Source organism: Labrus mixtus, chromosome 21 (genome assembly GCF_963584025.1).
Source record: "Labrus mixtus chromosome 21, fLabMix1.1, whole genome shotgun sequence".
Taxonomy (NCBI): Eukaryota; Metazoa; Chordata; class Actinopteri; order Labriformes; family Labridae; genus Labrus; species Labrus mixtus.
This window is the reverse complement of record NC_083632.1, coordinates 13,204,918-13,232,835: the sequence shown is the minus strand read 5'-3', so window position 1 is coordinate 13,232,835 and position 27,918 is coordinate 13,204,918. Positions and strand designations below refer to the sequence as shown.

General features: G+C 42.0%; 1 protein-coding gene across 2 annotated transcripts in view; it reads right to left on the bottom strand.

Annotated features, from left to right (window-relative positions):
* The window catches only part of jmjd1cb (jumonji domain containing 1Cb), a 118,441-nt gene that overhangs the window by 9,067 nt on the left and 81,456 nt on the right, over positions 1-27,918 (bottom strand). For both annotated transcript variants that reach the window (XM_061028479.1, XM_061028480.1), the window contains 17 exons: positions 21,271-21,376; positions 21,046-21,170; positions 20,123-20,263; positions 19,239-19,280; positions 16,380-16,650; positions 15,096-15,650; positions 14,663-15,014; positions 12,451-13,444; positions 11,760-11,957; positions 10,918-11,090; positions 9,088-9,250; positions 6,368-8,939; positions 4,963-5,164; positions 2,206-2,420; positions 1,967-2,119; positions 838-927; positions 64-188 (listed from right to left, as the gene is read on the bottom strand). In XM_061028479.1, coding sequence (XP_060884462.1) covers positions 64-188; positions 838-927; positions 1,967-2,119; positions 2,206-2,420; positions 4,963-5,164; positions 6,368-8,939; positions 9,088-9,250; positions 10,918-11,090; positions 11,760-11,957; positions 12,451-13,444; positions 14,663-15,014; positions 15,096-15,650; positions 16,380-16,650; positions 19,239-19,280; positions 20,123-20,263; positions 21,046-21,170; positions 21,271-21,376 — 6,477 coding nt within the window. The remainder of the gene's footprint in view (positions 1-63; positions 189-837; positions 928-1,966; positions 2,120-2,205; positions 2,421-4,962; positions 5,165-6,367; positions 8,940-9,087; positions 9,251-10,917; positions 11,091-11,759; positions 11,958-12,450; positions 13,445-14,662; positions 15,015-15,095; positions 15,651-16,379; positions 16,651-19,238; positions 19,281-20,122; positions 20,264-21,045; positions 21,171-21,270; positions 21,377-27,918) is intronic.

Genomic DNA, 27,918 nt, shown 5'->3' with positions numbered 1-27,918 from the left:
TTTGAGGTAATAATCAAAAGCAAAAAAAAAACAACATTCAGCATCAAGATGAGTCAACATTACCTGTGAGACTCCGTTGGTGACTGGCAGTTTGCTGAGGATGTTCTGTTTGTTGGTGCAGGGACAGTGGGATTTGATTTTGTGTTTTTCTCTCAGAGAGTGCATGGAGGAAACCAACTCTGTCAGCACTGAAACAGGAAAGGCATGCGACATTTTATAGAAAGAAGATAAAAAATAAAAAAAACTAAGGATCTGTATTTAAATTCAACACAATATTGCCAGAAAGGGGTACTATAACCAAACGACAGAAAACCAATGAAAAGTGTTTTTTTGTGTTTGTTGTTTTGGCTACTTCACTTCACAAATATCAAATCAAACAAAGTCAGCCAAAATATGGTTGTCAAAGCATTCAATACTTCTTCTCAATATCACATTTTAAAGACACCTTCTCAGTAATTTAATGATTGATAGTATCCAAGGGTTTAAAAACTGCAGATCTTCAGTCATATTTTAAACCAAAAGCTGCCACAAGCGAAAAAATTGCAGAAATGTGTTTGAAATGTTTCAGTATCAAAATGATTCCAACATATTGTGAAATTTAGTCAGTGTGCAGTGATTCTGCCTGCAATATTTGGTTTTTAAAAACAAGACAATTACACAATAATGAGTGTCTAGGACTTCTGTTGTTGTTGCCATGGTAATGAAACAAGTATCTTAGTAACAAGTATCAAGTTTAAATTCTGAGATTATAACAACCATAAACCATTCAGCAGTCTACTGTATACATGTTCAAGTGATGTTTCAAGGTGGATTCAGAGAAAGCAGTGGGTACTGTACCTGTGCCAGGTATGATCTGTGTTGGCATCAGGTGTTTGTGATCATGGGGTTGGCCTTTCACACACTTCAGCCAGGCGTACAGTTCTTTATCTGATAACAAAAAAAACGAGAGAGTTCAGTGTAAGAAACAAAGATTTCAAACTAAAAGCAGAAACAATTCACACAAGTCAAAAACTGTACGAGCATGCAGAGATGTGAAACAAACTGAACAGTTCTAAGCTATTTTTTTAATTTGTTTTAGTTAGGACACTTCTGCTTAATGCTGCTTTAATTAATGATTGTTCTATTGTGTGCACTTGTATCTATGCACATGAAAATGCAGTTTATTTGGACAAACCTCTGCAGGAGGTGGTTATTTTGTTAAACACTGTAATAACCTCATGTTTTCATGCTACATGTCAGTAAAATAGTTCCAGATCAGCAGCAGTAATTGGTCAAAATCGAATCAAATTTAAAATGTCTGATGTTTGACTTGCATTTGTTACAAGAAAACAAAAACATCGAACCTAAGGCATGCAGATACACTTAAAGGCTTAATATGCGCAGTATATCCTCTGAAAATAACTCTGTGAGTCATGACTGTCTACAATGAGTGTGACACCCGAGTCCCACTGTCTGTGATGCTTTCCGAGTTTTCCGAGTCCTATCTTCAGTTTGTTTACATCATTGGGACGGCCGGCCGACTCATCCCCTCGCGTATAAAAGTTGTTTAATTGAGGGACTAGAGAAAAGAAGAATAACATACTGTACTCACTGCTTAACTGAGTTTCTAGATCACGCTCATTTCGGGTAAATTAACATGCAGTGAGAAGATACGAGCATAATAAAGATCGCTAGCATTAGCATGCTAAAACAACAATGCACCGCAAGTTGTTTTGGTTTCATGCTGGTGCTCAAGGGCGACATCTGCTGGATCAAAAAAACACATATAAAGCCTTTAATAAAATGAAAATAGAACGCTCTATCGAAGGGAGCACAACTTGATGTTTTCTTGATGCTCTGTTTGACCTTTGAGGCTTCCTTTAATCTGCCCCCGCTGTGACATGACTGCATGTTGAACTCCCTTTATAGACTGCTTATCTGGCCTTTTCATTCAGCTCTCAACTGTCCAGACAAACACACAACTGACCTTTGGAGCTCCTCCTCTCCTTGGCCTTGTAGCAGTCCAAGCAGACGACAAAGCCACACTTCTGACAGACCCAGTGGATGTTAAAAAGCGTTGCCTCGCAGGCGTCACACATCTCCCTCACCCCTCTCACTGCTCGCTTCCAGGCCAGTTTGGCTGAAAGACACAAACCGTTTTTTAATTAAAACAACATCTAGTGTTATTTAATTTAAAATATCTGCCGCTTAGCAAGACAACCTTACCATCCTTTTTGATCCAGGTGGCTGCATTGTTCTCAGTCACAACCATCTGACAGAACTTGTCTCCTATGAAGCTGAGGATGTACTTGGCTGTGGTTTGGTCCAAGTGGCCCTCATCAACCCCCCCAGGGATCCACAGGGAAAGGGCTTCATCGTCAAACTGGTCCGGAGTGGAGAAGCCATCCATCCGGATGACTCCATTTTTACTGAAAGAAAGCCTGGAAGAAGAGAAACAAATAGTTAGCATGCATTTTGTCCAGTTAGTGTAAGAGAAGTAGATAACTGTAACAAGGGCCGCGCACAGCAACTAGAGATGTCCGACTATAAAAGGATTATCTTGTACTGGTAAGTCATGATGGAAAGGGCTGTGCACGAAACGACACCCGAGCATCACAACAGACCTGTTACATTACTCTCTTCAAAGCCACCGGACGACTTTGACTGAAAAACTGCAATTTCACATACCACTGGAGTTTCTGGTCTACTGCTGCCACATTATTATATTTAACACTAATATTTATTTTCAAAATCGGAAAGTCAAACAAACACAAACTAACAGATGAGGGTGAGGGTTAGGGCTATGAAAACTCCAGGTTTGCAGGGTTGTGTTGTCATCCTCTTCTTTTTTATTTTATTTGCATTGTTATTATGACAATGAAATGGATGTATGAATTACTACCAAATGAAGTTATTGGATGATATACACCTGTAATGGCTGTCAAAATAAATAAAAAGTTGGTAAAAAAAAAGAAGTAAAAAGTCTGGTTCATGGCTGCCCACTATAAAAATCTGTAGGAACAATTGCAAAACTTGTTTTTCATTCATTATTAAAGCACCTTCAGCTATTGGAAGTCACAAAAAGTTCAGGACACAGTCTAGACCATCCTTACATCTTTTTTCTTATTCTGCACCTGACACCTGGAACAAGACTCACTTGAAGTCATTGTAAACATCTCGACCTGTATTTAAAAAAGTCAATTTTACAGCAGAAATGGTTCAAAAATGGTTTTGGTCTGAAAAGTTCATGTCTTTGCAAACACACACTGTGCAGGGGATGGAATTTTTTTAATATAATTTTTCTGTTTTGATTTTATGAAGGACAAGAGTGATGCATAGTTAGGGGTGTGACGGATATGACTACAATCAGGCACATTGTAACTGTTTGTCAGGAGGCTTAAGGACCGCCTCAGCTTCACCTCTTTGCCTGTTATCCAAAGTTAGTTCGAGGAATCATTTTCAATATGGCGACCACCATCGTTGGGCTTCAAAATTCCCCTTCAGAAACTCAGCCAGGGACAGGGGGTGCAAATGAGCCACGGCGAGATAAACTGAATGAATGGCTTCTACTTTGTATTTAATATATGAAGCAATGTTCACTGCCTGTATCCCTGCTAAATAAACTAAATACAATAAAATAAAATGGGTGACATCACTATGTCCATGTTTTATACACTCTATAGGTGTTTTCAGACCAAACAGTTCTGGGGACATTTTTAAGAGGATCTATACACCAGGGAGTTCCTTGAGAACTACTAGAATTGTAGAATACACACCATGGGGACTCTTTTTTCTGTCTGTATTCAGACCGCCATGGTGCTGGGAGAGTACTTTCTCTGATGAGCTAAAAAGTTTCTCTAAATTAGTTATTGGAACTATAATAGATCATATGATTATGTTACTTGTTTAGGTACATTTAAGGCTTGTACTTTATAATTCCGTTTTAATTATCTTAACTTTGTTAGGGCTGTTGATTTTAGTGTCCTTTATCCATCTGTCTTTTGCCTCTTTCAATGCGTCGTTGATTATCTTTTAATTGACTCTGTAAATGGTTGGTTATCATTGTAAACAAGGATTGCCCCTGAATGATCTCTTGAGTATAAATAAAGGCTGATGATGTTGATGATGATACTGCTGTTGCACTTTCACAGAATGAAGCTGAATACACACTAGCATCCTCTTTATGCTGATAAATCTCTATACTCCTAAGCAGTGCTTACACTTTAATATCTAAAGCACTGAGTGAGTCATCTCTGTGAAAGCAGCACGTCTACCGTGTCCTCAAAAAACCCTGCCAGTCGCGGTGGATGTTTACGAAATAGCAGTCTAGTGGGCCAGACAGTGAGGAGGTGAGATGAGGTGAGAGAGAGAGAGAGAGAGAAGCAATTATAAGTGGAGATCCAGAGATGGGAAGGGGGGAGGCAGGGGAGATTGCAGCAGTAGCAGTTCTGCAGTGAGGAAAAGATTATAGAGCAGAAAATCCTCTTTGACAGATTTACCCTGTTAGACCCCAGACTGCAGCTGCTGCTTATCCAACTTGAGTGTGTGTGAGTGTGTGAGTGTGTGCGTGTGTTCAATGTGCATTTACAATAAATATGTGAGAGAGAGAGAGAACACAGAGGCAGTACACTCTGCACCAGCCATATGATAAATAATCTATGTGTTGTAGCTGGGGCAGGATGTGATGAATAAAAAAACGTCTTTCCTCTCTGCTGTCCTCACGCCATCTGTGTAACTCTGTTCTAACCTGCTTCTAACCCCTAAACAGGAGGTTGCTCTCTTTACATAAAAACGCAGTGCGGGTAAGTGTAAGACAATGCATCATGCCACTATTGTTAGACCTTTAATGGCAATAAGGAAAGAAAAGCAGCTTTGTATGGGTCAATGAAATGAGGAAATGTCATATACAGAAGTACAGAAAACCATCAGATCAATGGAAAATGTCAGGATATGGGAAAGAAAAGAAGTTTATCAGAATTTTACCGTCTGAAATAATAGAAGCGACAGAAGACTGGGGAATGTGCCGGCTCCTCGCCCTTCCTGCTGCGGATCACCCTACACTCACGACACTTCTGCAGATTGGGCCCAATTTCAGCACACGAGTCATCCTGAAGGAAGGACTCCCCCGTCTGCTTCAGCTTCTTCACCTTCCTCCAGTCCTTCAGGACAGAGCGGGGGATCCCGTCTGAGGGTGAGGTGACAATTAGTAAGAAGTTGAGTAACTCAAACTTGATATGAGAAAGTACAGCATTTCTTGTAACCAGGGAGTCAATAAGGATGGGAGTAATGCAAGGATTATGTTAAGATATTTTTAACACCTTTAGACAATAGCCAAAACTATGCATATTCAAAACAATCTCCCTGTCTAAGAGACAGTTATGTCTTATTTCAGAACTTTTCTAGAATATTCACAACCATGGAAACCCTGTTTAGAGCTTAAAATTCCCATCTGGATTTTTTAAACTGCAAGACTAGCCCGCTAAACAATTTATTGTCATGGACCTGGCTTATCACCACCATTAGTCGTTGGTTAAACAAATGATAAATCATTGTATATGTTGGTCCTTAATGCTGGTGAAATTCTGCTCTCCAAGTGTGTAATGCAACCACCCGCCACAAGCTGATACTTTACCCATAGACTGGCTAACAGGCCTTCTCCTCTGACTCTACTGCCTGAATGTAAACAAGCACAATCAGATCTTGTAGGAGCAGCCCAGTTGTGTGGTTTTTTGAATTAGAAGATTGAGATAAGAATGTATGTTTGCTGTGTCAGGTTAACTGGCCTATCAATTGAAGCAATGCAAAACTACATTTGCCAAAGGTATGTGGACGTCAACCTGCAGAGGGGACCGAAGGCTAACATTAGCCAAACAAAGTAACATCGTTTATCTGAAGGCACTTTTAAATTAATTTTTCTGAGTTATATGGAACCAACATTAAGTCTGTCTGTTACAGACTTGTTAAAATTAGCAGCCAAAAAAGGAATCCTACACAGGCCGCAGCTGTTAAAACTTGAGGATATTTTAGACTTCTTTATCTATCTGTTTAGAGTCACACCAGTTGCGAATGTGTCATGCACTGTGTCACTTGATAACCAAATGTGAACTCATCCACTACTGAAAACATGTCCAAGAATTTTTTCCTACACTATTTCCTCCTTTTTGTATGATAGAAACAACGGTGAGCAGTTAAACATTTGTAAAAAAAATCTATACAATTATGAGCTGCTTGGAAAAATTTATGTTCTATAAGACTTGAGAACTCAGAGCTAAGAGTCACTAACCAAAGAGGGAAGAGACATTTCAAAGAGTTTTGTTCAATCTCACTGCCAGAGAAACAATTAAGAATAAATGTCAACGCATCAATAATAGTCTATAGACAGACTTACTGCTGCTGGCCAGTTTGAGTTTAGTCTTCTCTCTGGCTGATCTGAAGATGCCATTTGGCTTCACTTCTTCATCCTCCTTATCATTGTCTCCTTTCTTCCTAGCCATATCGTTCTGTTTCTTCTTGTAGGTGGGTTTAGGCTGCCGCTTGGCTCTGCCCTCCATTTTGCTCTCACTTCCGTCAGAGTCATCTCCACCGCTCTCTGAACCGGACTCGTATGTCCGTTTGTTCCCTCGCCTCAATGAAGGAGCTGTTTTCCTTTCCTCCCCTCCTGCTGCTGCTGCTCCTCCTGACTTCTCCTCGGGCTGCCTCTCTCTCTCAGCTTTGCTTATGCTGTCTTTATTCATCTCCACCTCACTGGAGGTGGAGGCGCTGAGGTTGACTGTACAGGGTTTGATCATGTCCGACATGGCAGTGGTGGTGGTGGTGGTTGTGCTGGTGGTTGTGGTGCTGGGCAGTTTCTCTGCTTTAGAACTGGTGGAGCTTGTTGTAGCAGTGGTGTTCTTATCCTCTTCTGAGTGCCGGGTCAACCAAGCTTTCTTTAGCTTATGATAGTTACTGGGCTGTCCGCTGCTTGTGGACGATGATCCAAAGGTGTGGCCGTTAGGCAGGGGACTGGACTTGCCTGGTGTTGTGCTCCCGCTTGCTGAGCTGCAGCTACCACTGTCAATCGAGGAGCACGAGGCTTGGCTTGAGGAGGGCGGAGGAGGTGAGCTGTGAGTGGGGGGTTTGTCAATTGAATCCACAATTAAGGAGCAGTTTGCAGTTGTAATGGATGTAGGAGCAGTAGATAGGTTGCTCCTGGATTGGGCTGCAGCCAAGGCAGCTTTGTGCTTCTTAAGGTGAACAAAAGAGGAGGAGTAAGGCTGACTGGAGCCAGAAACGGAGCTAGGTGTTGGGGTGAGGCTTGGACTGGGCTGAGGTGTCCCTGCTGGACTAGGGGGAGGCAGTGACCCCCCTGGAGATGTGGTGCGTGAGCCTAACCCCTCCTGGAGCTCTCCTTGTCCTGAGTGGCTTAGCACCCATCCACCAATAACACTTTTATGTGTTGAAATGTCTACCCGAGGTGACACGGAGTAGCCCAGTTCAGGGATGGATGCCCCACTTTTAATCTGCATGCCGAAAGCTGAAGCACCTGAAATGGCAGTCCTGCACACAGAGTTTAATGTACCAGTTCCCATAGTTCCCATATTTCCCAGCACACCACACATAGAAGTCTTTTTATACTGGAGACACATGTCATCCAGGTTTGAGTTGGGTTGGATAACCCTGCCAGCTCCAAAATCTCTCATACTGTCCAATAGTCTGGAACCTTCTCCCTGAAGCTTGGCTTGGTAGAACCTCCCCTGAGGGAGCTCCTTATGGATCATAGCACCAGATTTGTTAGCACCAATAGGACTGTCGTACTTCATAGATGTCATTGGACGCACAATGACTGATGCCATTGCTGATTGGGGCTTGACCCTCGATGCACCTTTCTCTCCAGAGAATGAGCCCCCTCTTTCCTGAATCATCTCTCCACCTCTCCACCCATCTGTTGAAACATCCCCGCTGATAACTGAGGCCACAGAGGTGACAGCCGCAATATTTCCATGACTTTTGATGTCCCTGAGTTCAGGCAGCAGCGTGGGGGGCTTCTGTTGCTCTGCTGATGTTTTGTTACCAGATGCTGCTAAGCTAACAGGCTGGATAGGTGTAAGGGTGGGGGGAGACAGACGTCCACCATAACCTGCTCTCTCCCTCTCTCGTTCCCGCTCCTTCTCCCGCTCCCTCTCTCTGTCTGCGGCCTCTTTGCGTTCCAGGGCGTGCTGGGTGGGTGGATGGAAGACAGGGGCTCGGTGAAGGGATGGCATTGCCCTGAGCTGGAGCTGCTGCTGCTGATGCTGCTGATGCTGCTGATGCTGCTGCTGTTGGTGGTGGTGGTGATGATGATGATGATTGTGGTGTGGGGCTGAGGAGTAGGCTGAGGATGCAGAGGAGGAAGGAGAGATGGCAGGGCTGCGGCGCTCTATCCTTTCCATACCTGTGTGGTGCTGATGCTGCTGCTGCTGGACTAGAGTCACCTGCTGGCTCAGCTGCTCTGTGATTTTCCCAGCTAAACCCTCCCCTCCCTCTGGATGGTGTTTGATTAAGGGAGGGGGCTTAGACAGGGAGCCCTTGGAGCTGTAGCTTCCCAGCGTCAGAGCCCCCTGGCTGGGCACAGTGTTCCCCACACTGGTCAGAACCCCTGGAGCTCCCGCAGAGTGTTTCTCATAGTAAGAGCTGAGCTCCTTGGAGGGGTAAAGTCTTGGAGGCTCATTCACTACACTGTTGGAGAGTGTGGTAAAGTAGTTGCTCTTTTCTGATTGGATGACGTGGGGATGGGCATGGCCAGCTTTGGGGCCCGGGGAGGCAAGGGCTGGTATCCGGACTGGGAAGGCCGGATCTCTGCTTCTCTCTCTGTCTCTGTCTATTACAGAATCACTGGAGCGCTGGATCTTAGCGGTGAAAGGAGCGACCTCGATGCTCTCTTTCAGGATTTGTCGATTCTCCTCTTTGTATTTACTGGCTCGCTCTGCTGCCTGCACTGCATCCTGGGAGACACAATGCAAAGACAGATAAGGAAATATTCAGACAGCAGCCCTCATGCTACATTTGTCAGGTTATTAGTCCTCCTCCAGTTTGGAGTACTGTCAGCCAGTATAGGCATTAAGCAGTGAACAACTGGGTGTAGCGGTTTACCTGTGCATTAGAAAGGCGAGCCTTGCAGTGGGGGTCTAGGTAGAGGCGGTGTAGGTGGACATCTTTCCCTGTGGGGGTTCGACTCCTGTCTGTCTGCTCCTGCTTCAGCTGGGCCAACGTCAAAGTCCTGATCGGGTCCACAAAGCCCTTCTTATCCACATCTCTGCACACAGACAAGGCAAAAAAACGTAACACATTATTGCATTTCACGAGGCTTCGATTAACATATCAACAAACTTACTAAGATATGGCAGCTAAATTCAGACATTTGTTTGTTTAAAAAAGATTCCAGTCTTGATTGGTCATTCTTTTCTTGCAACTTTTCCTAAATAATTAAAACTGAAATTTTCTATTTTACATTCCAGGGTCAAACAAAATCCAGCAGAACGTCTAAAAATCTTTCTACCACTTTAAACTTTTAGCACTCTACACAGAAGTCATTTTTATAAAACGCCTCTATTATCCAGCAAATAAGAAATCTTTATATTATAATAGAATGAAGGTAATACAAAACAAAATGATGTGAGTGAGTTGTGGCTACATTTAGACAACATTTATATAAAAGACAACATATTTAAACTACACTGAAATAACACAAAGTTTCAGGCTGTCTGCAGGGTATCATGGTTTTCCTGCCTGTTCAGCAGGTTTAAATGATGTAAACAGGCTGAGGAGTGTGTGTGTGTGTGTTGGGCGGGGGATGCGTATTAAGTGGTGTCTTCATGATGGCTGGTGGTTACATAAGTAGAGCACAAGCTGCAGAATGAGGAGCATTCTCATATTGGATTAGTGCCACTTTATCTCCCTGACCTGCTGCTGCCTTTCTGAATACATCTGGCTTTGAAAAGGAGATGGGCATGATGTTCAAAGGTATTTTAGTTATTGAATAAGGCCAGGGCACATTCATCCACATATCAGCAATACACATCAATGTAAATATGCCGGAATGAACACAGTTGATTCTGTGCTCTTTAAAAACAAAAAAGGCTTTGTGTTCTTATTGTATCAATAATTTCAGCTGAGCTGTGATGCCTAACAGGCTTCTGTTATTTGGTGGAAAGACACAAAGACAATACATTTGAAGTTATAGAACTGGTATTTCTTTTATTGCTTAACAAGTAACAGTTTCTGAACAGAATAAAAAATACCAATAAACTCTGCTGAAGTTAAACATAATTCCATCTGTATCTACTTTTAATTGAATGGAATTTCAAAATAAATGTATATTTATTTAAGTTTCTGGCCCATAACATTTTTTTCCCTTTACGTTACATTTGAACACATTATGATGACGGTTTATTTAACTTTTACCTAATAGTCATTTTACTGACCAGACCTTGAACATATCATAATGTAACTTCTGGTCACCCTAATTATTTAGCTAACCCGCCTTCATCCTGGTTGACTTGACCTGAGAAGGAGGATGACTGTCCTGCAGAAGCATCGAGAGATGTTTGAGGTTTTTTTTTGCTACATTTGGATTAAAATTGATTCACAGTACTGATTTGCTTGGCCTAAAGGTTGAGGTTCCTCTTCCACCCTTTGCAAGCAAGCTTATGGATAAAAAGCATGTTGCTTCTTGCTTTGGTAGAATGAAGCCAAACTTTAGACCTGTTCAAATGTTCAGACATCATTGCGCGCAACTAGCCACCAGAATTTTTAAGTTTAAAAACTGTTGGCTGGGAATTCATCAATTCAGAAAAGTTATTAGAAAATGGTTGTATGTTTGTGCAACATGACTTGACTCAAGATATAATGTTACTCAATAGAAGTATTGTTAAGCTCAAAGGTAATTCATTTGCATCTCTAGTTAATGATCTATCTACTCACTCTTTATGAATGTCCATGTTGGCTTTTGAAAGTGGAGGGCTTGCGTGTGGGTTCATCTTGACAGGGGGGCGGTGGGGGTCAGCACTGGCAGGCCGAACAGGAACATGGCTCAGCAAACCAAGACTGTCACCAGCACCACCAGCAGTCTGGTGCAGCCATGGACTGGGCGTGTTCTGCACAAACAGAGTTATACTGTTAATAAGGTCAGAAGAGCAGAAATCACAGAAAAACATTTAATACAAAAAAACAATATAACAAACAGTAAACTTATTTCAAGCCACAACTTGGCACAACAGCATCTTCCCTGTAATGAAGGTTATAATGAGGGACTGTTTGTTGTACCTGTGATAACATGTTTCCACTTATTAATTGATTCTGTGAATATGTACGCATAGCGATGATATTAAAGCAAAAACTGTCATTTTGGCTTGCCATGCCATCTTGGATTTCTTGTAAACATAAATACTGCAGCTCAAGTCTTGCCTCCTGAGAAATCTCCCTCCTCCTGTCCGACAGGGAAAACATTACGCTGTGAGGTACATGACTGAATTAAAAATGTGGATAATTTCAGAGCCAGGCTGTCCTGAAATTTTGTAGAAAATGATCAGGAGTCGATGTGTGAAAACAGCTTGAGACATGTAACTGGTCTCATGCATCATTCTTTATCATGCATGGGTCTTCTACATCTTGTCCCTGCCTGCCAACATCCACTTTCCCTCAACCATCCTCCATAATAATCCATGTTCCAATACAAAATATTCAGCTTACTCTGAAACACAGAAACAATCTGTCCAACACATGCACACACACACCAAAATTCAGCTGTGTATTTGTACACCTACCCTCCTGAGGGACGCCTCAGAGTTGACGTTTACAGGATTTTCAGGATGGACCCACTTCGCTGTGGGGGGCAGGTTTAGTCCAGGGGGGTAGGAGGTAGGCGTCCCATTGGGGTACTGCCAGAGGATGGGATACAGTCCGAGACCTGCTGCCCCACTGTGAGCCTGTGCAAGAAGAGAGGGTGGAGGGTGGCCTTGACTCTGAAAACAAAGATACATTTTTAATTAATTTTCTGGTATAATTTACATTCTGCTGCTCTCTATTAAGGTTGTCAAAATGTTTGATACCTTAATACTTTCAGATACATCATATTCTTATATGTTACAATCTTGGTTATTGGAATTATCAATAGAGTCAGGAGAGGAGTCAAGGAAACCCTCGCTCGCTCCTCCCCAGCTCCAGCCTGTGTTCAAATGTTGCCAACATTTTTGTGCAACTTAAACAGCATGAAGGATTGAGCTTGTAATTTTTGTTAATAAAAATTATTGGGTGTCTAGGACCTATTTTGTTACCATGGTATTGAAAAAGGTATCATTATCATCAGATTTTTATTAGTATCAAAGCAAATATTAACATTCTGGAAACATAAAAACCCTAATCTCTATCTGTGTCCCCCCCCCACCTTGACCCTGAATTTACACAACAGTCTTCATTAGTGAGGCTAAGATGCAGTTTATGTAGCTAGAGTCAGACCTGTAGGAACTGCTGCTGGTGTGCGGCTGCAGGGTGAGGCAGGGCGAGGTGACCAAGGCCACTAGGGGAGTCGAGCCGAGGATGGCCCCCGAGGAGAGATGCTCCAGGAGGAGGCATGGCTTGGAGCACTCCGGGCGGTAACAGGTGTGGGTGAGGTAGGGCAGAGGTGTGAGGAGGGGCAAGGAGGTGGGAGGCAGCATGGGGATGGGATGCAGAGGTAAGGCAGGGGGAGTGAGGGGAGGGGGAGTGGATGGTGTGCAGGTGGGGATGAAGGTAGGCTGCAACATGGTTGGCAGAGGCAGAGTTTTCTGCATCTGAGCGGACCAGTGCTGGGTCCCTGTAAACAGTGAAGGTCTCGTTCTTATCAATGATTAACGGGCTTTTAGTGCTGCTGCTCCCAGACTCCGACCGCATCGACACTGGTTTGAAACCAGACCGGAGAGGTTCTGCTAAACTTCCTGACGGAGGTGGTGATGTGTCAGAATACCTCGGTATTTTATGCTTTGACACCTCTGGGGAGGTGTTGGGTTTCGGTTTTGAGATGTCTAGCAGGCCCGGGTGGGGCTTAGCTTTGTGGAGGTCAGATGGGTTTGTGTTGGGGTAGAGATGGCATTGTGAGTTGTTAGGGTGGGGGAGTTTCTGTTTCAGAGAGTCAAGCTGAGCTGGGTGAGAGTTGGGGCTCATTTTGGATTTGGACAAGTCTGGGGGGAGGACTGTGTTCATCTTGAGGGGGGGCGGTTGTTGCTGTTGGCGTTTTCTCGTCTCTTCAGACAGAGACGGGCTCTTAATGCTGGGGTGAATAGATGGGTAGTGTTGTTGCTGTGGCTGTTGTTGTTGTTGTTGTTGTTGTTGTGGCTGTTGTTGTGTGTGCTGCTGATGCTGCTGATGCTGCTGATGCTGCTGATGCTGATGATGATGATGAAGATGATGATGAGGGGGGGCAGATTTCTCCTTCTCAACCAGAACAACATTCTCAGCTATCGATGTGATGGGCCTGAAAAAAAGGGGGAAATAGGAATTTTACAAACAAAGTTACCCTTTATTATATACAGTACATAATATCAAATTGAAATGTTCCTTAGAATAAATGTGTCTTAGCTGTTTCTCTGAGCACCCTTTTTGATTAAAAAAAAACAACTTATCAGATCTGAATCAAACAACCATTCAGGGTAACCTTGCAACTAAAGGCAGGGTTGGCAATTTTCTAAAACTAGCATGCTTTTGAAAGTAGCATTCCCTCAGTGCGCCAACTACACCCACCCCCTGCCCTCTGTGCTCCTTCAAAAGCCACTTACATGCACAAGCGCTGTTGGTCCAGAAGTAGACCTCAGCTCATGCTTTGAGTGTGGGCTAGTGCATGCATGTGGTAGAGAACGAGCAGGGAGGCATGATTGTTTCATCAGACTGGTACCTCGTGGCAGACATTGGTCAAAGTTTTTACAGGCTTACATCTGCTACAGATGACAGATTTTCTTTTTTCCATTTTCAGAGCACATGAGTTATTAATTTCTGTCAGGACCTAAAGACAATTTCAACCAAAATCTTAAAAAGTGCATCTGGAGAAAATTACCCACCCTGCCTTTCACTAACCACCACAGCAAATCAGTGAGGAGAAAGGTTGTATGCAACAGTCAAGTTTCAAACTAGCATTATCTGGCTTCTATCTGGCCTGTCTCAACAGCTCTCTCTTTCTCTCCCCACTCTTTGGTAGAGCTGAGAGCACAACAGGCAGTTGCTACGATTTTGGCATGTAAACCGATAAGCTGTTTCTGTCCTCTGAGTCCAACATAACAAGCTGAGTGGAACAGACAATTTGCCTATGATTGGCGTCCATGCCATAGGAATGTTCATTTTGCATTCTGCTACTTAAACATTTATGTAATTTCAAACTCTGTCATACTTGACATCAAGCAAGAACTGCACAGTTACCCTCAGACACATTTACTGCATGAATTATATTTTAACTAAACAAGCCAGATTTCCCAAATAAGGTCTGTGTACTGTATGTAACAGAACTTCAATGCACTAAAGATGGAAGAACAATGGATACATTCTGCACAAATAAAGGAATGACAATGTGACCAATTAAAGTTAGTTTTAGATTGATTTTAACAAGATAATGGGGGAAAAAAACAGGACTACTTCCACTAGTTTTAAAATGGTGCAATCTCTTTTGATTCAATGATTGATAGTATAAGCAGTCTGTTCTCACCTGATGACCTCAGAAGCAGCAAACTCGATCTTGTTGCTTAAACTCCTGGCTGCAGTCATGCCACCTCCAATAATGCCCTGTTGTTGTTGCTGCTGCATGGGAGGCTCACTGTCGGCCCTGCGGCCTCCTTCTGATGGACAGGGAGATGGAGGGACGGGAGGTGAGGAGACAGGAGAGGGGTTGAGGGGGAGGTAAGGTGAGAGGGATGTGGACTCGGCCTTCTCGGAGGCGAGCAGCGCTGACACGGCCTCTGAACTCTCCTGGTGTACTGTCGCCTGAGCATCATCTGTGATGTCGATCACACCCCCGCTGTGGAGATTGGACAGAGACGGCGTCTGGGATCGAGATGATGCTGAAAATAAGACATGTTACAATTAGAACTCCAAACATTTGGCTAGTTTTCTCATATGTGACAGTGGCTGATCATCTTTACCTTTCACAGTGTTCTTGCTGCTCTCCATGATGCTGCCCTGGACTGTATCAGACATCAGAGACGTCGGTTGGCGGGGAGACTGGGTGATCTGTGTTACAGCGACTAATTCCTCCTCCTCTTTTGATATCAATTTGGCTGTTTCCTTAACAACACCCTTCTTGCCGTCCTCTGCTGCAGTAAGCTCCGCCCAAGGTGACAGACGACCAATGACAGAGGAGGAATCATTCATTTTGGGGCTCTGCTTCAGCGGCTTCTCATCTTCCTCCTTTTTGGAAACACTGCTTGGTTTTATGTCGCTGCTGCGAGTTTTAAGCTCGTTCTCAGAGTTGGGCTCTGAGGAGGAGGACGAAGAGGAGGAAGAGGACGACGAAGAGGATGAAGAGGAAGAGGAGCACGAGGAGTGGGCGATCCTCTTGTTGTGGGGGTTTTCTGAGTCGCTGCTTTCAGACAGGTCTGAGGTCATGTCAGTCTTCAGCCTCTTTAGACCTGCCTTCTTCTCGTCTTCCTCGCCCTTCCTGCGTTTGTTCAATGCTTGCTTGGCTTTTGACTTTGAGTCTGCACAGATGAAAAGTAGAAACAAAAGAGTCAATACTGGATCCTCAAAGACAGATTCCTCTCTATACTACCTTCAATTCTTCTTCTACACCACATCCTTCACGATTGTACAGCTGTTGTCAATGGAGTCTCGAGAGTAATGTCAAAGTTTCTGGTCCAAAAAAATACAATCTTAAGTAAGAAAGTCTACCTTTTTGGGGATTATGTCTGAAATGTTGTCGTACACTTATAATAACATTCTGAGCTGACAGTTGCAAAAACAAGCTCTTTAGTGGATGTACTTTAATCAGGACAGTTGCATGAAACAATCTGCTGAAATATAATTCCAAAACCTGCTGGGCCATTTAGTCATTTAGATTGAAAATGTTTAAAACTAGAGGCCTGGAATAAATACTTGTCGTCCAATAATTGTGTATGATAACGTTCAGTGTGGATTATTGTTGTCACTGTGGTATGCTGCAGTTGGCGGTAAAAAACCTAAAACAGGGTGACGGCAACATTATGAAGATATATTCCAGACAAACAACTAAAAATAAACAGTTTGATCATTAAGACTGGCACAATAACATTCATGATTAGCTTCAAAAGCCATATTGCAAATATTATAACCTTTAATGTCTTCATGAATAAGGTTTATATTTTTAAGAGGAACCATGATGAAGGGGAGATAAAAAAAATAAATAAAAAAAAAGAAGCTCTCCATCAGTGTAAGACACTGAGTGTCCTCACCTCTCCCTGTGGTCTCCTCTCTCCTGTCCTTGTCCTCCTCTGGAACACTGCTATCTGATCCTTTCCTCCTGGAGGAGCGAGAGCTGCGCTGTTCTCTCAGCTCCCGCCCACTGCCGCTGGGTGAGTTGTGTGATTGGCTGGCAGTTTGCTGGCTTTGCTGGGATTGGCTCTGCTGCTGGGAGGCCAGGGTCCCCTGGGAACCTTTTGTGTTGGGGCCTGATGATGTCATTATTGGGCGGGGGCTGTTGGCTTGGGCTCGCGTGTAATGACTCTGTAAGAATGAATAAAGTCATACGTCAGCTCACATACAGACATTACTATGAATATGTACACTCAGTTCATTAAGGTACACCACATTTTAAAGATGTCCAGAATGATAGCACCGTTTTGAATCTTATAGTTAAACCTCTGTTTGATTACATCTAAACTACACCCAGTTGTCAGTTATTGAACAGTTGTAAACCTAAAAGTTTGACAGAAAATTTTTGAGCTGGACAACACTAGATATTTTACTGCTTATTTTCTATGTAACCAGTTGTATCCACTTTGTAATGTCTGGGAGGTTAATGCTTTCTAACAGAGAAGTTAGTAGGAGCTCAGAAGCTTGACCTACTAGTAATTTATGTTTTGTTTGGCGTCTCTGGGAAACGACATTAGCTAATACTCCAATATGTATTTTTTCTATAGAGCAACACTCCTGCATGCTTTTGGCTGATGTGCAGGCAAAAAGCTGAGCAGGATTAAAAGAGAGTCCCTGTTTAGGTTCAAATATGCGGCACAACCATCCGTGTATCTGTGAAACAAACACTGGCTCTGCATGTGGACTTCAAAGAGAAAGGGGACTGACCGATGTTGATCTAGTTTGTTGCACACTTATGCAATAGTTTGTTCGATCTAATTCCCGTCAGAACCACCTGCCTGGGTCACCAAAAGCAAAAACAAATCAGCTTTGTGTTTATCTCATCGCTTCTGTTACACAACCTTGTTTTTTAAATAGCTGGGATGTTTAAAATCTGAATAAAAACTTTATTTAATGATTGATACAACATGAGTAATAGAAAATGAAATCCCCAGATTGTTTGTTATTTTGCACTTAGACACATTATTCTTAAAGTGTTGCACTATTTGCCAGTTGAACTCCTCCACATCTTTATTCAGATAGACTTAGCCTGTCTGAGATTCTCTTTTTATACCCAATCATATTACTAACCTGCTGCCAGTAAACTTTATTAACTGTGAGTTGTTTCCCCAGTTTTTCTTTTATCACATTTCACATTTTTTCCAGCTTTTTGTTGCCAATGTCCTAACTTTTTTGAGATTTGTTGTTGGCATCAAATAAAAAATGGGTACATCATTTTACAAGAACAATATAATACTTCTGTTTGATGTGTTGTCTTGGTGACTTTTCAGTTCAATATTGTTTTTCAATGTTTTGTTGATCATAACAGCAACTGAACTTCTGAAATAAGGCTTTAAATACCCAAACGGGTCCAGTAGAAGTCACCCACGACAAAGGGTGTTGATTTTATGTAGCTTCTGACCTTGTGACAGAACAATAATGTGATGTTTCACATGTTTGACTAGACGTGTGCAGGATGACGTGTGCAGAGTTATCATGGAGCCTCTTTAGCATCTCGGCCATACGAGGTGAACATGCCACTCAGTTTAATTGCTGTCCTGTGTTTCTGACCCTGTCTGGGACAAACCGGTCATTTTTTCAACATGATCAACATTTTCGCAAGCCACCTTGTAGGGGGGACTGTTAAATGATCAAACTGTGGCATTTGGCTGCAGTCCAAATGGAAATAACAGCGGGGTAAACAGAAAACTGGGGGGCGTGAGGACAGTTAGATTTCATGGGCGGTCCCAGACAGTCTGGTATACTTAGATTAGCTCATCATTGATGTGAGGTGGAGCGGCACTCTCATTCTTTGTAATCAAAGTTTTCACACTGAGCCTGATCTTGTTCTAGTTGCTGACACATAGGAAGTAAGGACATTGAAGGAGTTGGAAGTTGAAGCAGAATGCTAACTTTAACCAGCAGAAAGGTTGTTGTTCCTCTAAATGACAAACTGGTCTTGATTTCATGAGCAACTTCTCACTGCACTTAAACCACTGCAGCGCTCACCTCTGTGGTTCTGTTGACTTTGGTCTATAGTGTCCACACCCACCATCACAGCTGGGAGGGGCCCACTGTAGTCGGTGTGTTTACGACCACAAATGTGATGAAGCATTTTGTACACCGTGAACAGTTCTGTTGGGCAAAGCGTGTGATAAAAGGAGCAGACACCACAAGGTGGCAGTGCAGGCAGGATTTCTAACCTGAATGAAGTCACTTCAAATAAATATTTGATTTCTAAATTTCATCTACAGGATTTTTCAGATCTTCTATGAATATCCTGCTGTTATACGTTTGATGCTAAATGGACGCGAGCTTGTTCAGTACTTTTCTAGTTTTCTGACTAAAAGCGTTTTTACACCGCAGGTCACACCTACCCATTCACACACTGATGGTAGAGGTTTCTATGTAGTGAGATCATCAGAAGTAACTAATCCCATTCATACACATTCATACACAGCCGACGGACCAGTGGGAGCAATTCGGGGTTAAGTGTCTTGCCCAAGGACACATCGGACATGTAGCTGCAGGAGCTGAGGCTCAAACCCTCGACCTTCTCTACCAATTGAGCTCAATGATGGAGGACCGCCATCGTGGGCTTCAGAAACCCATGGATGATGTCTGTGGGACTACGTCCATATTTTATACAGTCTACACTCCACTTAAATAGATCTTCTTCATTTCAAGTGTGTTGTGGAAAGTGTGGAGGGTTGAGGGATGTGGTGGGGGGTTTGGCGTACCTGAGTGTTGCCAGTGGTCCCACCGGGTCTCCCTCCTGTCATCTTTAATGTGTCAAAAACAAGAAGAGAAAAACAATCAAATGAAGGTAATATGCGACAAGGAGAGGTTTTTATTAACCACCAGAAAAGACTGGCTGAGTGTTGACAGACTGGATCATCAATGAGCTCCTTCCATGTGTCCCTCAAGCATTTTATACCAAACATCCGCAGACAGTGTTTATTACTAGAGTTCTGCTGATGTCACATGAAAGGAGCGCACTGGTGAGCAGTGCAACACTGTGCTGTGTGTGTGTGTGTGTGTGTGTGTGTGTGTGTGTGTGTGTGTGTGTGTGTGTGTGTGTGTTAACTGAACAAACAGCACACAGGAACTTGTTTTGCTAGAATGAACTTTCTATAAAGTCACAGAGAGCAAGCAGACAAATGAGACAGCAGACATGGGTCAACCAGTCAGGAGACAGAATTCACCAACTTTTGTCTGATTTTGGAGACAAAGATAATCCGTAATTTTAGAAGTTTCCTAGTTCTGAAATGTGCACAATGGGAGAGTTACTGAGGCTGTTCTTAGCTTTTCAGAATTGACCCTGGTTGTCTCAATAGTTTGACAGATGGTGCTTCGATGACAGAATGACATCTCATGCATGATTTGTTGCTGGCATATGGACTTGTGGACTCTTAAGGACATCCTCATCTTTAAAAACGTACTTCTTTCAAAACACATGTTGAGATTTATGTGAAACTACAGCTATTACAAATATTGTCCATGAAGTATTGTTCACTTTTACATTTTGAAAATGTAACAAAGCTTTCAGACACTTAAATGTGTCTGTATAATTTTCCTAACAGTTCCAAACGTGATGTTCGGTGTCTTTTATGTGTGTACTCACATGGGCACTGTTGTTGTTGCTGGATCGTGACCTCCGTCTGGAAGTGATGCCGATGTTTTCTCCTTTTAGCAGGGAGTGGACCACGTCATCCAGAAAGGTCATCTGGATCATAGATGGATCCACGTTCTGAGGCTCTAGCACCTGAAAAGTCAAAAGATTCACTTAGAAAACCAAACACATGATAACGAGGTCTATGAGGCGTAATGACCCGGTTCAATGCTGTCTCACATTCATCTGGTAGTTTAGTCAACCAGAAGTTGAAAAAGTATTACGTAGAATCTCGCTTCAACAAACTGAATCAAAGGAAATGAAAACTACAGTAAAAGAAAAGTGAACTAGAGGAACTCGCATAACCAATAACAGTTTTAATGTAAATGTAAGAAGTTCTAATAATTGAGATATAAGGGGACTATGTTCTGAGTGTATGAATAATTTAATTGTAAAAGAAAACTAACCAGCAACAAAACACATAATAAAAGCAAACCAGCACAACAAAGAGGTCATCTAGACATCACAGATGTGCTTTATTGTTAATGTTACTTTTAGTTGGGGCACTGGTGGCGCAGTGGTTGGTGCGCGCGTCCCATGAATGGAGGCTATAGTCTTCAATGAGGGCGGCCCATGTTCGAGTCCAGCCTGTGGCTCCTTTCCTGCATGTCAATCCCCACTCTCTCTCTCCCTGATTTTCATCTATATCCACTGTCCTATCTCTCCAATAAAGGCACAAAAAGCCAAAAGAAAATCAAAAAAAATTTATAAAATGTTACTTTTAGTTGTTTAACCTTTTATGTTCATGGCTATCAGCGGATGGATGCAGGAAAAATGGCCACCACTAAAATCTAAGGTTAAAGTCCTGGTATTGTGACAGCCCTCATACACATACTGTACATTTTAAATAAAGTGTGTTGTGTGTGTTGATGTACCTGATCATTCATAACGACCATGTTTCGACTGAAGAGGTCGTGGTGTGTAATGATTCCAGTGAACCACTGGGTGGCCGAGTCTTGTCTGTACACACGCACACGGTAGCCATTCAATGAATAGGGACCTAAAAGAGACGGGAGACATTTCAACACTTAGTTGCATGATCCTCTCCTTCAACATTACAGTAATATGAAGGGCGTGACAAAAAAAAAAAAACAGCTTACCTTGCATAAAAATTTCCTGCACCTTCTGGTCTTTGAGCCAGCACTTTACTTCTTCATGGAGTTGATGGTTGTCTCTCAACACCGGGTTCTGACTGTCCACCTCATCCTGGAAGACACATACAGAGAAAAGAATCCTAAGATTAGGCACATTGAAGGTTGAAGGTGAAGGAAGAAGGTTGTCAAAGCTTTGATGCTTTGATACCTTGCCATACCACACGTTTTCAAACAATCTATAGCATTTTAAAGTACACAGCAGATGTCAGACATATTTTAAATCCAAAGCTGTGGTGAGCCATTCAAATTCACAGGTTAGCAGATATGTTTATCAAGACCGTTGGTATCTTATAAAGTTGTAACCGTTGTGTTTATGTCTCTTACAAACAGAGAGCAAAGGAAGTGACAGTCAAGGACACACTGTCTTAATTGCACATTCACAATACTGCAAACCAACTCCTGAAGACGTCCTAAATTGCCAAGCAACATTTCACACAGTTCGCTCTCTCTCTCTCTCTCTCTATGCAACAGAAGCAATACTGTATGTATTTCCACATCAGGTAACAGATGTATCTCTTCCGTCTCTTTCTACATCTCTTTATCAATTCTAATCTCCCCCAACAGCTTTCAGGCATAAACAAGCTGTGCAGAAAATAATAATACTCCAACAAAATACACAAATGGAAAAAAACAAACATCTATCGTTTATCCAGCAGTGCAGATGCAGTGCACTCAATGACATCTTTACAATACATTAGTCTCTTTGTCGGTCTCACTCTCTTCCTGCTGCAGTGTTCTAGTTTCTGAGCCCTATATTAAACCAGCATGCACACTAAAAATAGCTCGCTGGAACGGAGAGCTACAGAGGTCAGCACAAACGTCTCCCATACAATTTTTTACAATTTGTCAGACTAGTGAATTCTTTTACCTTCAGGTAAGACATTTAATCATTCATAACACAAAAAAATTATTAAGTTGTACATAAGCATTGTGATGTTATTAATATAATGGATATATTTGTTTTTTGTTTTTACCACAAACAATTCTGAAATGGTGATGCACAACCTATAATCATCCACAACACATAAAAACCAAGCATAGAATTTCATCATGATTTAAATTTTCCATTTTTAGTTGAAAATAACAAAAACCTAGACTGTAAACACTAAAGCGCACAAAAATCTGATGATTTAAATTAAAGAACCAAATCACCAGTACTGCATCATGGTGCATTTTGTCATTTTTAAGAGCCACAGCATGGGAGGCTGTTAACTTCATAAAGAGTCACAAAACTATCCTTAAGTGGTCACAATTTTCTGCGTTTTGCCCAGAGCAGCGAGGTCTTGCCTTCTCCAGAACATGGAACCAGTTATTAAAGCTTGTTAAAACATTTGGATAAATCAGTATCCTCTTAAAGAGCAGTGTCTCTCCAACCATCTTTTGTTTCTAAAGTTAGCCTGCTAGTTGACACTATTCTTCAATCTGTTGAAATTTTAAAAGTTTAAAACAACATGAGTCTTGAAACACAAAGAAAGAGGCCGTTGTCCTCGAAGCAGGTGACCAGGTTCAACTCAGACCTGGGGTTCCTTTCCTACATGTCATACCCCACTTTCTCCCTCCAGAGTTTCCAACTATATCCACTGTCCTAAAGGCATACAAGTCCAAACATTTATAATATGGGTGTTTACAAGACTTCATTGAGGAACTGCAGTCTTTTGCACTTTAATCATATGAGCTACATTTTTCAACACTGGAGGTTGCAGATTGGTCTAAGCATCCGAGAAACATCCTGTACATATAGAAAACTGTTATATCACAGGGGAGCATGAAATCCTTAAGTGACAGAATATAGCCCAAACTGGAGCTGAACGAACTTCCATCAACGAAGACACAACATTATTTTAGGACACATTTTAAATAGTAAATGTACTTGAGCTTATCTAGCGCTTTTCTAGTCTTCTGACTACTCAAACCGTTTTGCATTGCATGCCACACCTACCCATTCACACACTGATGGTAGAGGCTGCTATGCAGTGAGACCATACGCATTCAGGGGTAAGTGTTCTGCCCAAGCTGGGGATCGAACCCTCGACCTTCCGGTTGAAAGACGATGACTCTACCCACTGATCCACATCCAATTTGTCTGACAATAAAGACCAATCAGTCAGATACATGAGCTGAAACATGCACATAAAGCAGCTTTCTATGTTTAGCTTTTCATGCACACACAAAAACACCCATGTATCACTACAATCACTGCTACCTTTAAACTAAATGCACACAGAGAGACCGTGTTACCAAGGCAACCTGGTCATTAGGACCTCTGATTGGTCTATTTCATCAGACTGGAGAAAAACAGATATAGAGCACAGACGTAAATTAATGTGCAAAGCACTGATGACTGAGATGTTGGATAAGGTTTGAGCTGCAGACACCTCCGGTCTGTGATAATGAATTTAAAGAATGAAAGACACGGCAAGAAACCAATCTCTGCTTCTGCTTTGAACAGACATTGCAGTACCAAGAATAAAGAGAGTAGTAAATAGGATTTATTGTGTGCTTTACAAAACGAATACAGATGCTTCAAAATAGACTGATTTAAATCCATCATGGATAACAGCCTCCATTATTGTCCTCAAGACTATTTCTATGACTCATACCTACTTGTTCGAGCTCTGCTGCAAAAATATAACAAAGGGCAACGCAGACGTGCACCACAGTGTGACACGAGGACATCTTGTGCGGATAATTAGTAATGAAACAAATATTACACACACTTGCATATATAGGGAGACAAAGACAGATGGCTTGTTAAAGACTTCAAACAGCCCTCCTGTCAGGGACGATGCTTGTTGCCATGGAGATGTTAAGGCTGAGGCAGGTGGGAATAAACCGTGGGAGAGTTTCTGATGCACTGATGGCATTATTATTGCTGAAATTACTTGTTGGAAATGTCTGAGTATGTTGTTTGTAAATCATGGAGAGTCATGAGTAGAGACCACGCTCTGTAGCAGTGGGCTGGCGTCCATTTCTGAAACTGTGTGAATGTTAACACTATGTCCAACGTTAATTATAGAAGAGGTTGTGAAGATTTCTAGAAACCACTCTGACACACAAACTATAGAAAAAGAATAACCTGAGATGTGTAAGAAAAGATCACTAGAAGCTTTAAATGGCCATAACCAGACATAGAGGAGAAAAGAAACCAGAAAATATTCTAACTTCAGTAGCCAGAATCACAGATTTTTGACTCCTTAGTTTAAAGGAGCAATATGTTGCTCTGACATGTAGCATTTAAATTCAAAACATTGGAGAGAGCTGTCTCCCCTCGCACCTCCTCCCTAGAATTGATGATCATGCATGATGCCATGTCGTGGACACCGAAACTTCAGTGTTTAACCACAGCTCTGCATCGGTCTCGAAACCTTGTCAGAGGACCGATACTTCAACATGTTTCCTTAATGTCTGATGATATAATGTCATTTTTTTAATTCAGTAGATGTCTTACATATTGCCCGTTAAATGAAAAAATTCTCAAAGCATTAAATCAGTATAACAGGTTTCAATTACTTCACAAGACTTACTTATGGCAGCAGATATATATGAATGTATTTATATTATATCTGAATGTACATTCAGATGTAATATGTGTTTGCATCAATGTATATAATGTAATGAAACAAAGGGTGTTTTAATAACTATGCTTTCAGTTTTTAAACAGGCTTGGTTGTCAAATAGTCTGCATTACTTCAGTTAAACAATTTCACTTGAGGTTAACTCAAGGTCAGCACTTTGTCACTAATAGAAGTCCCATACAAACATCGCATGATGACAATGAAGAAAAGCGGTGTAGGAATTGTTGTTATTAAAGTTAAAAAGACTTAGGCTATACATTCTATTTTTATAGATGACAGCTACGTTTGCTGTCAGAGACAGATGACTGCTGACGTTAAAAGCTGACAATACTGACAACTCCTGCAGGAACAACGGGCAGCCTGAAATCACTTGTAAGATGAGCCCTCCATATCCAGCATCAGTGTGAACTGACACCACAGGTGTCTGACTGAGCATGTGTTTGGGTGTGTGGATGTGTCAGCACATGACATGTTGTCATAGTAGCATGACACTGGGATGAATATATAGGTATGTGACAGCAGGGAGGAGGGGGAGGGTAAATAGAGGCATGGAGAGTGAGACTGAAGTAGAGAGAGAGAGAGAGAGAGAGAGCAATGGCAAGCATGACTAAGAGAGAGCGAGAGAGGGAAAGCTTTGTATTTGGAGCACTGCAGGGCATTAAGCCATAAAGTTTCACTGAGCGAGGACTGTCAGCTGAACAGCATTAAAGGAGAGTGTGTGTCTGTGTGTGTATGTGGCAGCTGCTCGCCCCCCCTCTACCCTACACTCCTCCCACTCTTGGCTTCTGCTTCTCACAGAAATCCCCTCGTCATATAGACCCTTTACTGCTTTGCAGATGCCACTAAAAACAAAGTCAAGCCTCTGTGACTAAATGAAAAGGCATGAATATAAAATATGTTCTATAAAAGTTGAACATTTAAATATCTAACAGAAAACACACTTTAGGTACAGTCAGTAAAATGCTGTTTACTCACCAGCCAAGTTCTTTGAGTGCCAGTTTTTCAAGCTTCCTCTTACAGTAAACAAACCATAGGTTGTGTCAAGTAACAGAAAACTGAAAAATTCATACTGAGTATTCATCTATAACCGTCTTGTTTTGCTTCATGTATAAAAAAAGCTTCTATGAGTCACCCTGCTCTTTCTGTGGTTTGGGCCGATTACCTAACCCCTCTTGTCACATAAAAGCTAGTGGGCTGTAGTCGCTGGAGGAGCAATATGACGGGTTACAGAGATTTGTTTTAATGCGCATATTGTATATTACTAACTAATTAATAAGTTAATTTCTGTTTTTTAGTTACGAAACACAACTCCTGCAAACTGTCTAAATTGCAAAAATACGTTGGCAACACTGTGGTACCGAAAATTTGAATCCATTTAGAAGGTGCTCTCTTCTTCTTTTGCTAGCGGGAGCTTTACATTAAAAATATGACCTTTTGTAAAGCTCCTTATAAAACGATCGATCATTACAATAACTGAGATTGCATCATCGCACGTGGTTTCGAAAAAGTGTCAAAAGTATTGACAACTTTACATTAAAAGAAGACCAAAAATAGCTCACGAATACAAAGTAAGTTTGTTTTAAAAAAGAAACAATAAATCTACGTATTACTGAAACAGGAGAAAACTGTTGGGGACTACTTTCATAGGCAGATTTTTCCATATTCTCAGGACTGTTTCATATTTTTCAATTCAGTGCAGATGAAAAGCTGCCTTTCATCAGTTGTGTTGTTGTGTGCTTCAGCCTGCAACTACAGGCCAATGTCCTGCCAATAACAAGACCAGCAACTACAACCAGTGTTCAATCGGATAGAACTATCACGCGGCTCTGTGCAATGCAGGGAGCAATATATGGTAGGGTCTATTTGTCTATCAAGATATGCTTCATCTCAAATCTTAAGTAAAGGATTTATCATAGAGTATCAAAGTGTACTTCTTATTTCTCCACAGAACAAATACAGCAAGTAGTGGTGTTGTGAATGGGTGGGGAGTCAGTAGTGAATTAATATAAAGTTATTTTATTCTGGTAGCATTATTCGATAGAGGGTACGGATAACTTCTGCTGTTGTTTTCGACAATGGTAGCATTTTTCAACAAGGCAGCACATGTCATCAGAACACCAGACATCCAGGTCTTTCTGAACTCAGATTAGGTTTTCTATTAACCCTCATCCTAAATAAAGCTGCTATTACAGCTGAGCTCATAGTGTGTCTTTTGAAGCTTCGTTTTAACACAAGTGGAAACAAGGAGCTTAGTAACAAAACAAAATACTCTTAGAAGCTGCACCACACTGTCACCAAGCTGTATGTGTGTAGTTTGGTCAAACTCTTGAGTCAGCACTAACAGTTTTATTCTCCACCTCCCTTCCCTTAGCCTCAACATACGCACACAAACACACACACACTATAACTTTCTAGCAACACACACACTTGAGCAGCAGGCTGGGTTGGCCCACTAAACAGTGACTTCATTGTACAGTTTATGCCAAACAGATTGTAGCCCCCTCCCCCTCCCTCCCTCTTCCTCCCTCCGGTCTTCCTGTCCAACTGGAAAAACAGAGAGGGGAGTGGCCACAGCTTCAGTGCTCTGAGTGTGTGAGAGAGAGAGTCGGATTGTTTTTACTGCTATGTGGGGTTCAAAGGTCTCCAGAAGAATAGGCAGCTCTGTGTGGGCACTGCTGATTTAAAATGGAGGAATCTGTGTGTGTGAACGTGTGTGTGTGTGTGTGTGTGTAAACGTGTGTGCTTCTCAGCTGCGAGTAGTGCCAAGTCGAGAGTAAGGCTCCCACTTTCCTCCACTTTCAGACGGCGGCATTTACTGCTTATATGTGTGTGGCCTGGCAACGAGTAGTGACTGGGTAGTGTGTGTGTGTGTTGTTTGGAAATGAGTTATCAAGAAAGTGAAGCCATGTATGTTTATGAGATCACAAAATAATCGTACATGAGGTTAGTGTGTCCCTTCAAGTCATCCACATGGTTCTTTTTAATCATGGTTTACACAGCACACCATGTCCATGGATGT